The 13,146-nt window shown below is 32.2% G+C and overlaps 1 protein-coding gene across 4 annotated transcripts; it reads left to right on the forward strand.

Annotated features, from left to right (window-relative positions):
- Positions 1 to 1,561: 1,561 nt before the first annotated feature.
- Positions 1,562 to 5,588, forward strand: BLH1 (BEL1-like homeodomain 1). 4 transcript variants are annotated; one of them, XM_039048039.2, is made up of 6 exons: positions 1,562 to 1,661; positions 1,939 to 1,989; positions 2,681 to 3,579; positions 3,694 to 4,067; positions 4,162 to 4,222; positions 4,302 to 5,588. In XM_039048039.2, exons 3-6 carry the CDS (start codon positions 2,749 to 2,751, stop codon positions 5,157 to 5,159), a joined length of 2,124 nt encoding a protein of 707 aa, XP_038903967.2. In that variant the 5' UTR covers positions 1,562 to 1,661; positions 1,939 to 1,989; positions 2,681 to 2,748; the 3' UTR covers positions 5,160 to 5,588. The 4 variants fall into 4 exon arrangements, with proteins under 4 accessions (XP_038903967.2, XP_090162907.1, XP_038903966.2 ...); XM_090306781.1 differs by lacking the exon at positions 1,562 to 1,661 and having other exon boundaries at positions 1,830 to 1,989; XM_039048038.2 differs by lacking the exon at positions 1,562 to 1,661 and having other exon boundaries at positions 1,864 to 2,524.
- The last annotated feature ends 7,558 nt before the right edge of the window (positions 5,589 to 13,146 follow it).

A 13,146-nucleotide genomic window follows, 5' to 3' on the forward strand; every position in this document is an offset into this window, starting at 1 on the left:
ATTTTGGAACAAGAAAATAATATCTTAATATTCAAAGGGTAATGATTTAAAATGACAAAATTGCTGGAAATATTTTTAATTACAATAAAACGTCATTGTTTATCAATAATAGACACTAATAGACTATCACTGACATTGATAGATGTTTATCAGTGTAGACAATGACATGTTGCTATATTTATAAATAAATTGACTCATTTTGCTATATTTGAAAAGAAACCTAATTCAAATATGATGATCAATAAAATCCCATTAGTTAGCCTTGGTGTGAAAAAAATTATTTTTAATTATTAGAAATCAAACCTCTAATCTCTAACATCTTAATTAATAGAATATGTCTTAAATTAGTCGAACAATGTTCATATTGAGAGAAAAATTAAAAATCGAACGATATTTGTTTTACAGTTTATATAATTAGGTAAGGATTTAATTACATTAAATTTACAATGATGTTTTTAGATAATTAAAAAGCATATGCTATTATACAAATTGGGGAGATGGGGAAGGCTACTTTAAAATGATATCCTTCATATAGATTTTCTTATGTACAAACTTGGCAGATCCCAATGCCTACCTACATGTGTGTTCTTTTCTTTTGTATGAATTTATTATTTCCCTCTTTTCCTATTAATCCAAAATTTTCTGTTTTCAAGCTTTTTACTTTTGCATTTAAAACAAAAATCCACCTCAAAATAAATAAAATAACCGGTGCTTTACAAACTTTAGAATCAAAGGAAATTAAATATAAAATTTATCATTTATCATTAGTTTTTTTTTTTTTTTTTTAAGAAAAAAACCTTTATTTTCCTTGTTCTTTTATTTTTCTTATTTTTATTTTCCAAAGCATTAAAAGTGGGTGTTGTGGTGGTTGGTCTAGCGTTTCTCTTCAATTTAATTTGCTTTTATCTCCAATCTCAAGCATTTCCCAAAACCACAAAAAATTGAAAATAAGTAAATAAATAAAAATTTAGATATTACGAAAAAGACAAGAAGATATTTAAAATGAAATGAAAGCAAAAGGGCCCTCCAAAAAATTTTTTAAAAATAACATTAAAAATTAAAAAAAAAAAAAAAAAAAAAAAAGCCCAATTTCTCTTCTTCATCACCATCATCATCTTCATCTTCTTTTTCTCTCTCCATTTTCTTTTTTTATTGAATAATAATTAAACAAAGCTTTGGTGGGGAAGGAGACGTTTCCTCGTTTTTCAGCTGCTAGTATCTCTATCTGACTTACATTAAAATGGCTATATTTTTTTATTATATATTTACCATTAAACATTTGTTCTATTAATTCAAGCAATTATTTATTTTTTTAAAAAAAAAAGCTTCATTTTTTTTTTCAATTTCCCCCTTTTTTGATAAGAAAAGGCAGAGTCAAATCAGAAGTTCCCCATTCTTGTTCGACAAATTAAAAAAAGAAAATATAATTTGACATTAATTGAGAGATAAGAAAAGGAAAAAAAATTGTGACATATATATGTATGAATAATGAAGTGAAAAAAGATGGGTATCTTTTTCTCAGCCTTTATAAATTATTATAATTATAATATAAAATTAAATAGCCCATTTCTCTTTCTTTTATTCTATGTGTGTTTTTGTTTTTGTTTATTCATTTGGGTTTTCCCTTTTAGAGTGGGGAAGTTGCAGAAGAAGATTTTGAAGTCTGACACTGCCCCTTTTTTCCCTCTATATTTGAACACACTTTTATAATTATATCTTACTCTCAACAGCTCTCTCTTTTTTCTCTCTCTTTTCTCTTTTTTTTTTTTTTTTCTTTTAAATTAAAAATAAATATTTATATTTATATATATATATATATATATATATATATATCTATCCCTATCTGTCTCTGTGAAAAGAAAGTTTTTTTTTTTTTTAAAAAAAAATTCTCTGAACTGGGTTTTGGAAAAATCATTCCTTTCCTTTGCTAAATTGCAGATTGATCCATGAACCACACGTGCTTTCTCAGATTTCCCATTATACTTTGAGGTATTAACTAATACTATAATAAATTCTCTCTCTTTCTCTTTCTTGTATATATAACTGAAGAAACTTCTGTTTGCAGCTTTTCTTTCTTTCTGTTTCAAAAAGAAAAAAACAATTAGATCTTTGGGGTTTTGAAGGGAACTGACAGGAAAAGAGTGTCATAAAAAGATGTTCTCTATTTTTTTTTTTTTTTTTTTTTTTTTGGGGGGCATTTGAAGGTTTTGCCAACAATCTCTTTCATGGCTGATTCTGTTGTTTCCATCTTCAATTGGATTCAATAGTTGTTTTTTCCCCATTTTCCCATCTACCAAACAGTTTGTAAAATGGGGTTACTCAACTTTTTTTTAAAAAAATTGAGGTAAATTTGTTGTATATTCACTCTCCTATACACTTGTAAAAACTCGTGTATAAATATATTATATATTTCTGTCGGCATAGAAAAAAAAAAGGAGAAAAGGAGAGAGAAAGAGAAAGAAAGAGAGAGATGGTTGAAGTTGTCAATTATTTTTGATAAATGACTGTGGAAGAAGATCAAGAGGTTGCAAGTTTTGGTTTTTTTTTCTCTCTTTTTCTTTTGGGTCCTTTTTTCATGTTTTTTTTTTTTTTTTTTTTGATGATTTTGAGTTAAATTATCAATTAGGAGATTGGATGTGTGGATGTGAAGCTTAACTGATTAACGTACTCTCTTTTTCAGTGAAGTAAATTCCCAACAAAAAGGATAACATATTTTTCTTCGAAACTCACTTCCCCGGTCGGCGATCGATGGCGACTTACCTTCATGGCAATTCTGATCAATTCCAATCTTCTGATGGCGGCCTTCAAACCCTTGTCTTAATGAATCCAAGCTATGTTCAATTCTCCGATACGCCTCCACCTCCGTCACACCCTAATCTCGTCTTCTTCAATTCTTCTTCTACTGCTGCTAATACTTTCTCTACAATGGCACAAGCCCCTCCCTCGTCTCATACTCAACAATTCGTTGGAATTCCGTTACAGACCACGGCTGCTTCCCCGACATCCCAAGACCACAATTCGCACCCTTTGAATCCCCACCATGATATCTCTGCCTTGCACGGCTTTGTTCCGCGTGTTCAGCATAACGTTTGGAGCACAATCGATCCTTCCACGGCGGCGCGTGATTCTGCACGCGCTCAGCAGGGGTTGTCTTTGAGCCTTTCTTCGCAACATCCGCAGGGTTTTGGGTCGAGAGATATTCAATCGCAGACCCAACAGGCCGCTTCTGGCGAGGAGAACATGCGAGTCTCTGGCGGATCGAGTTCTTCGGCTTCCGCTGTCACTAACGGCGTGGCTGGAATTCAGAGTGTTTTAATTAGCTCCAAATATCTTAAGGCTGCGCAAGAACTTCTAGACGAGGTTGTGAATGTCACCCAAAAAGGAATTAAAAGTGAATCATCCCCAAAGAAGGCCACCGGAAATCAATCGAAGGTGATGGGAGATGCATCCGCTGTCACAGGAACTGCAGACGGCTCGTTAGAAGGAGAAGCCGACGGTAAACGTGCTGCCGAGATAACAACCGCCGAGAGACAAGAAATTCAGATGAAGAAAGCAAAGCTTATAAGCATGCTTGACGAGGTACACAACAAGAAATCTTTAGAAAAAACCCTTAATCGGAATTCTCTGTTTCATGCTCTGTTCTTAATTTTCTCCAACTCTGTCCTTAATTTAGTTTCCCTTCCTCAATTTTAGGTGGAGCAGAGGTACAGACAGTACCACCACCAGATGCAGATAGTAATATCCTCATTCGAGCAGGCAGCCGGAGCCGGTTCCGCAAAAACCTACACCGCCCTCGCACTTCAGACGATTTCGAAGCAATTCCGCTGCTTAAAAGATGCAATTACCGGCCAAATCCGAGCGGCGAACAAGAGTTTGGGTGAAGAAGAATGTATGGGAAGAAAAATGGAAGGTTCCCGGTTGAAATTCGTCGATCACCATCTCCGGCAACAACGAGCTCTGCAACAATTGGGCATGATCCAACACAATGCTTGGAGACCCCAGAGAGGCTTACCGGAGAGATCCGTTTCGATTCTTCGTGCTTGGCTTTTCGAACACTTCCTCCATCCGTAAGTTCTAATCTAATTTTTCTGGTCAATTCTCACAAACCCCATTTGAAAATTTCATCAGAATCTCAATTGAATCGGTCGAATTTTGTTTCAGTTACCCTAAGGATTCAGATAAACACATGCTCGCTAAGCAAACCGGGCTCACCAGAAGCCAGGTTAGTTTGAAATTTCAATACAAATTAATTGAATTCAAATGTTTGAATCATTAAATTAATTGGATTCAACAAAATGCAGGTTTCGAATTGGTTCATAAACGCGAGAGTTCGACTGTGGAAGCCAATGGTGGAAGAGATGTACATGGAGGAAATCAAAGAGCAAGAACAGAACGGCGGCAAATCGACACCCACGACGGAAAAAAGCAACGACGATTCGGTCGCGAAATCCATAGCTCCACCACCGGAAACAAAAAGCCCCAATTTAAAACAAGAGAACTCTCCAAACCATAACGTCCATCCTTCAATCTCAATCTCAAATTCCTCCGGCGGAAATGTTCGAAACCCATCTGGATTTACACTCATCGGAACCTCATCGGAACTCGACGGAATCACACAAGGAAGCCCCAAAAAACAAAGAGGCCCAGAAATCCTTCATTCCTCAAACAACAACAACAACGTCCCTTTCATAAACATGGACATCAAACCTCGAGAAGAAGAAGAACGTCAAAATCACAATCACAATCCCCATCACAATCATCATCTTGCAATGAAATTCGACGAAGAGAGACAAAACAGAGATGGGTATTCATTTCTAGGCCAACCCCATTTCAACATCGGCGGATTCGGCCAATACCCAATCGGTGAAATCGCCAGATTCGACGCCGATCAGTTCACTCCAAGATTCTCCGGCAACAATGGCGTCTCTTTGACTTTAGGCCTTCCCCATTGCGAAAACCTCCCCTTAAACGCAGCTACCCATCAAAGCTTCCTCCCAAACCAGAGCATCCATTTAGGAAGAAGAACAGAAATTGGAAAACCCACTGATTTTTCCGCCATTAACGCCTCTACAGCTCACTCTTCCACTGCTTTTGAGACCATCAATATCCAAAATGGAAAAAGGTTCGCTGCTCAATTACTGCCAGACTTTGTGGCCTAAACCAAAATTTCAAAACACAGAGTAAAATTCAATCCGCCATTGTCAGATTCTGAGCAAACACAGATTGGAGGAAGAGATTGTTGTAAGGTACTACTGTAAAAAAAGAACACAACAAAAAGACAAAAAAAGAAAATTAAATAAGCAAATTTTAATAGTATAGTTTTAAATTTTTTTTTTTTTTTTTCCATTTACACTTTGCATAGAATTATAAATCTCAGTCAGTGGGTTAATTAGGATTTAGGGTATATGAGTATATATATTTTTGGGGATTGTATATTGTTTTTGTAAGGGTTTCTTTTTTTAAAAACAAAAAATGGGTTAGATGGATTGTTATGATTAGATCAGTTTCGCTGGTGTAATGTGTTATTATACCCATTATGAATATTGATTTCAAATATATGTATATGGATTAAATATGTGCTAAGAAAATATTTGTTTATGTGATTTTTTTTCTTTTTTGATTTTCTTGTCCTTGCCTGTGTTTGATTAATGAACATGTTTTTTTTTTTTTTTTTTTTTGGTAATGGCATGAGAAATCAATGAATCATAAAGTCAATTCTTAGTTTAATGAGAGCTAATAATTTAGGTCCCGTTTGGTATTTATTTATTTTTTTTTTTAAAAAATTAAGTCTATTTTCTTCTATTTTTTTAGATTTGGATTCTTTTAGTACGTTGAATTCTTAGCTAAATATTAAAAACAAAAATAAGTTTTTAAAAGCTACTTTTTTTTTTTTAATTTTTGGCTTTATTTTTAAACCATTGGTACAAAGTATATAATAAAAGAAGAAATTTGGAGGTGAAAGTCATGTTTTATAAACTTAATTTTCAAAAATAAAAGCAAAAAGTTAAAGCCCCATTTGGTAGCATCTTTCTTAAATACAATTGTTGAATTTTTAGCCAATTTTTTTTTTTTTTTAAAAAAAAAAAAATTGAATGCTACTTTTTTTTAGTTCTCAAAATTTGACTTGATTTTTTAAATAGTAAAAAGTAAATAACAAAAGAATAAATTTGAGAATGAATGTAGTATTCATACATTTAATTTTAAAAAACAAAATAATTATCAAATAGGATTTAAATTAAACTTAATTTGTTTGTTTGATTTTGTCGGATGAATTAATGCAGTTTGTGAATTTTATTGGATTTGACATAATTTTGGTGTTTGTACAAGTTTAGTTTTTGAAGTTTTTCTTTTATGGTAAAAAAAATATTACTTTTTTTTTTTTTTTATGTTGTTTTAGAGTGAAACCAAAATAATCTTTCTCCAAATACAACTACAAATAACTAAGCACTAGAATTTTCTTTTCACTTCTTGGTAATGGTAGAAATTTGATGGATTTTAATCAAATGATAGAGATAATGATAAAATTTTAAGAAGCTTAACTTGAAATTAAGATTAAAGTATGATGATTAGAATGCAATAAACTGAGATAAAAATAACTCATAAGATAATAGATTATCCTAATTAAAGATGAACATAACAGGTAATTAATTAGCATGTACTCCCTCTAATTATTGTATTAGAATAAATAAATAAATAAAAAGAGTAGATGACGGCTATAATCTGCATTGCAAAATCTACTTTTTTTTTTAAAAAAAAAAAAGAAAAATTAAAAAGAAACAAACTTTTCAAAAGCCTAAGAATAAACTATCAATTCTTTCTTGAAGTTTATCTATCAAAGAGATTCTTCCAAAATATCATTAAAGTCATCTGTCTCTATTTAATTAACTAATAACAAATTTGAAGATTCTCCTTTGTTAATTTTTTATGTTTTCATTATCAAAAATAATTTTATTATAAAAAATAATATTATTGAATTTGATTAATCAGTTATATATATATATATATATATAAAGCATATATCACCTTCCTAATGAAAAAAAAAAAAAAATAGACTTCAAATAAGATCCACAAAAACGTGCATTATATCTTGAGAAAAACTTACCTTTAGGAAGATAAACACAACCTAAATGGTTTTGAAACAACCATCCAAAAAGAATATTTTTAAAAGAAAATTGGAGTAAAGATTAATTGAAATATCTCGTTGCATATGTTGTTTTGAATTGAAATAATGATGAAAAGGTTATAAAAAAATATATGTTTTTTTTTTAATAAGACTCTAACAAAGGGTTGGGGTTGTTTCATTTGTGGAGGCCCTCAAAGAGCCCGTGACTGCCCAAATCAAGATAAATTGAGTGCATTGATCGCAGATGTATCTATATGCATTAGGATCCCGATTCATGGATCTCTCGGTTCGAGAAAGAAAAATAATCGAGGATGAACCTAAAAAGATTTTCTTTAGCTCGAGTTTCCCCATTAGGGATCGGGCTAGATCACAAGCCTGTCACCACTTCTCTCAAAAGCAACTAATCGGGCTTTCACTTTCCTTTTCATGAGTTGGAAGTTTCACCAACCCAACCTGTGAGCAAGCCCGCGATGAAGGACTAAGTCCGAAAGCACTAAATGATGAACTTTGCGCCTACAGGAGGGCCAAGCCAGAATGGAATTCATATCTCCTTCGTCTGGTCGAGAAGGGACTGTGACTATTCTATTACATTACGGAGAAGTCCATTTTCGTCATGATCGATCCACGTCCTACCCGGGCTTAGAAAGCTAGCTTTCTAAGGCGAAGGACTTTTATTGCACGAGCTAGCCAGCCAATCCAGCCGTTTTCTTGCTTCCATCCGCCTATCTGATGAACAGACCTTCAGCTTCAATCAAATAGGCCATAGATATAGATCGAGATTCACTCATAAGACAAGCGACTACCAACATGGATAAGGTTTGGAGCACTGCAACCAGCCTTTATACCCGTCGAAGAGATGGATCCTCTGGACACCGAAGTTCGGGTCACCCCTGATGACTCAGAAGAGATAGAGCGGGGGTTGGTAGCCGTCAATAGCCCAGATGGAGATAGAATGTGGGGAGATTGAACTTCAAGCGTTACTCTTTCATCTGTGTATCTAGGTGGATACTAGTTCGAATTCCTCGGTCTTGTTTCAATTGTAGTTCTTCGGTTGAGTTCGTTCTTTTATTCAAATGCATCCCATTCCAGGTTAGCTCTCTGCTCGGGATGCATGGGCTGGGCGCCCGTTCTTCATTCCCATCCTTTATGTTATGTAAATAGAGACTTCCCTTTCCACTCTCCAATATAGGGAACCTCTATCGATCATCTCACATATCTGTCTGTATCGTCGGTCGTATTTCTTTAGCAAGAGGACGGGACGTGTTAAAGCAATAAATATCATAGATCTCAGACGAGAGGTAGATCCACGTGCGAAAAAATGTGTTATTTCATAGGGGCGGAATGATATGATACCTTACTTCAAATAAGGAATTAGTGGAATATGCCTGAAAGAAAATAGAGGAGCGAGGCGGACATCGGCACGTGCGGGGAGGCTAGCGCAGGTAAGCTCACATAAGGGTCTGAGCTCATATGTCGTACTCTATCATTGGCATGGACGGCATCGATTCATTCGATTACGTTTTACCCTTCAAAATCCATCTATGGATTCCCGGAGCTGGAGTTGGTTACACACAAATCCACTTTGATTCGATATCCGAGTCGAGCTGGTCTCACTTTGATTAGTTGCCCTCTTTCTGAGCCTATGGGAGAAGGCATGTTTGCACGCTTTCATATAGAGAGGTCGATAATAGACCTTATTTCATTTCACGCCTATAGACGAAATCGAAAAAGAAATAAAAAAGAGAGTGAATAGGAGCTCTCACAAATAGAATTTGAGTACCACGGAGAAAAGCTAGCTGGATAAACGGGGATCACCATCAAAAGAAAAGCTTCTCCAACTGAAACTGGATCTCAAACCTCTTTAGGAAGGAGATTTCATCCCAAGGAACTGACTTCAAATAAAAGAGCAGTTGATCAATAATCTTTCTTTTGCCCACTTAATTAACAATTAACACATAGTAAATAGAGAGTACTTCTATGACTATGCTATACTATATAGGTTTGATCCATTACAGGCTCTTTCCTAGGAACTCTACAGACCTCATGGCTCTAAGGGGATGCTATGGGACCTCATGGATCGATGGGGGACCTCAGATAAAACATCGACGGCGAGCGTGGCAGAGGAACTGCTAGTCTTCTAAGACTCTTAGTTATTTAGTTATTATGCTAGGTAAAAGAAGGGGGAATAAAGACCTGTTTTTCACTACTGTTAGCATGTTAGCTCGCTAGTAGTACTGATAGAATAGATTAGGGACTGATTAAAGACATATTTTGTTACTAAAAAGTGGGAAGAGCCTCTAAGAAAGAGAACTCCCATTCGATGCCAGAACCGGATGGCCTTATGCAATTGGATAGGTATAGGTTGGGGAAGGGCCGGGTGTATTACCTTTGGGAGCTAAGTCGAAGATCTCGGTGGTCTTATGAGTGGTTGATAAACTACGATTGCAGTTTTCTTTAGGAAGTCCCGGCTTAAGAGACAAAGAAAACGGTTGATACTTCCATAGGAAAACCCGGTGGGAAGTATTGGTCCCATAACTCTTAATTTTAATTGTTTTTTTGGCCCAAAAAAAGAGGAAGCTCAGGAGTTACACTAACTATCAATCTAAGCCGTTGGATCGTCCCCAAGATCAACGGCTCAAAGATGGATATTTAAAACCCAAAAACTTTACTCTATTTATATTTTTCTTTTATTGATTTTTATTTCAAATTTCACATTTTACCAAACATAGCATGACCTCAAAATGGGTTGGAGCATTAGGCTAACAAAATCCCAAATGATCCTTCCGCAGGTTCACCTACGGAAACCTTGTTACGACTTCTCCTTCCTCTAAATGATAAGGTGAAGTATATGTTTTTTTTTAATAAGACTCAAAAACGAAATGTGGCCAAGGATTCAAACATCTTTTTGACTAGTTGTTAATCTGTTTTTAAATGTATTTTGGTTATTGAATACAAAGATTATTAAATAACGTATTACTATAAGTTGTCTGGTAAATTTGTTACCCAAATTGAATACTTATGCTATGTTTTAGAGTGAAAAATGTAACAATGAAATAGATATTTGAGAGGTTTGTAAATACTGTGAACGAATGTGATGATAGAAAGCAAATGTCTCAATAATGATCATACTTGTAGTTTTTTTTTTCCTTTAAAAAAAAAAGAAACAAAATGAAATGAGCTAGTTGCAAGAAAATAACATTATTCAAGTGTAAAATTAAACAAATAACATACCAAATCACAAAATGGGTGAATTGGATAAATGTGCTTTACCCTTTGTTTTTCTATTTTTTTTTTAAAGAAAATCTGTTTATGTTTTTTTTCAACAAAATTTATTCCTATCTAAAATTTTAAAGCTAGAATTAATGGTTTATTATTATTTTTTAACGTTTTGAACTCAAGTTGTTTTCAATGCATTTTTCTTTTATTAGTCTTTTTTTTTTCAACTCGGGTTTTGAATTAGACGTAATACTTTGTGTTGCTAAATTCAATGTTTTTTTTTTTTTAAAAAAAAAATTGTGTTGGATTGTTTTAAAACTTTTTAAGTGTTGAATGTGTTTTTTTAGTTAGAAAATAATTGATTGAAGTCAATTTGACAAGTGTTCGAAATTATTATTATTATTATTTACTAACATGTTTCATGTTATTTTTATTATTTTGAATTGATTTATTTAGTTTTTATATGATTAAATGACTAAAATGGTTAATCAATTAGAGTTATAGTTAGTTCAAATATAAGGTACAAATCTCCCCAATTAACCTTTGAAATTTGATCTATAGACATCAAATGTATAAATCCATCAATGGTTTCAATATAGTATTAATCCATCAATGATTTCAATATAATCTTTATTTTTTTCTTTTCTTTTTTTTTTTTTTTTTGGAGTGATATGATTGATTGATCAACATATAAACTAAAATCAGTCAATAATTTAAATTGCGATTAAAAAAAATTGTATTTTTTTATTGAAAAAAGAGGAAATTATAACAAATGACTACCTTAAATACCCATTATTAAAAAATGTCTAACTTGTTGGATATATTACAAATATACCTTGTCGATTTTTGGGTAGGAAGGAGAAGAATTTTTCTATATTTTGCTGGTTATCCTTGGTATATAATGGTAATTATGTCATCATATATCGGATCATTTTTTTTTTTTTGTTATAAATGAATATATGTTCTAAATTTTCTCACTTTTCATCGTTTTATATATATTTTAGTTGCATTTAATGATTTTAAATTCTAAGATAATCATAAGATTATGATTTTTGCAAATATCACTTAGATTTACTTATAGATAAAGTTAATAACTTTTAAATTTAAAAGTATCTTCTATATTTTAGTTGCTTTTAACGAATTTTAATTATAAGATGACATTTATATTATTATTTTTAATAAATTACTTATATTTACTTGTAGAGACATTTAATGATTTTTAAATCTAAAAGTTATTTTCTATATTTTAGTTGCATTACACAATTTGTTTTAGCATTTTTCAATTTTTAGTTTTCCAACCTTCAACAATATTCCTAAAATATTGGTGGAGAATCATGAATTTAAATACAAAAAAATTCTTTTTGATATTGTAATTAAACGAGAAAAAAGTTTCCATCTTCAAACTCCAATTTTCATAATTCAAAGTTCATCCAAAACTTAAGTCACAACTTCTAAATCGATGATAAACCATCCCCTGCAATCAAACTATAAAGAAGATGAACATATAATTACACTTTATGATTCCACTCGAATATGTAGATGAAGATAAAGTCAGACTTTTGGTAGGATGTAAACTGAAAAGGAGATGTAGACAAAGATCATCAAAGGAAATAGTTGAGGGAGACATAGAAACATATAAAGATGAAAAAGAAGAAGACATCAAATGCTTTTTTCAGTGTATTTGTCTTAGATAATGAAAGTTTTTCAAAAACCTTCATTTAAAGGTTACAGGTAATTATTTATATTTAATGGTTGCTAGTAATTATGCAAATTTTATTTTGGTTATTTAAAATAACCAAAACTTGATGGAGTCGACATTCAACATGCAGAAGTAGTAAGGATCTTTAAGCACTCTAATTATATTAATTTGAGTTAACAAGTATGCATGGTTATAACAAGATATAGAGTTTCTGAAATTATCTTTGAAGAACACTTTAAATCAGAAAATTCTTTGCTTAAATCCCCTCTCTTTTGGCTTGAAGACTACCATAGGATCTTTCTTACTATCCTCTAGGCTAGATTGTGAGAATCAAATGAGGTCGAATTTTTAGGAAAGCTCGGAGATTTTTGAGTGTTAGGTGAATAACTTGAGAAAGAACACTTTTTCTCAAAAAAAAAAAAAAAAAAAAAATCAATTGCATGAATCAATTTTTTTAACTCATTTTTTTGTTTTGATCAAATAACCATCATGCAATCAAAATTATATGAGAAGTGACACCAATACACCAAGTATGAAGTGAGATCAAGGTGGATTTAGTAGGAAAAATTCACTTTCTAGGTTTTCATTTTTAAAATGATTTTCACAAAATCATTAAAATTGAAAATCAATTTAAAATTTTTTCATTTTAAATATAATTAATTTAAATAAATAAATAATTAAAATAATTTAATATTAAATTATTAAACTACCATTTCCTAATATGAATTCCTATTCATATATGAAATATTTAAATCATATTTAAATATTTTTCAACTCTCTAATTTTATTTAATTCGATAATTAAATATTTAATTATATCCTATATAATTAACAATTCCCGTGATTCGAATTTGAACATTTCAAATTCTTTCATCACACTATTCTAAGGTTTAGTCTGTTGGTGAGCTAGTAAGGGACCTAATGGACCTATAGATCATGAACTCCAATGATTCGAGATTATTTGGCTAAACCTTTTTAACCGAATTAACCAACATTTGTAACTACCGAGTCACTCCACTAAAGCCCAATAGTTGCACTCTCCTCACTGTAGATATATTTCTGTCCATCTGATTTAGATCCTTTACAGGTTATTCGTATCTACAGTTGGG

The sequence above is a fragment of the Benincasa hispida genome, chromosome 11, assembly GCF_027475165.1.
Source record: "Benincasa hispida cultivar pf3 chromosome 11, pf3_genome.v1.1, whole genome shotgun sequence".
NCBI lineage: Eukaryota > Viridiplantae > Streptophyta > Magnoliopsida > Cucurbitales > Cucurbitaceae > Benincasa > Benincasa hispida.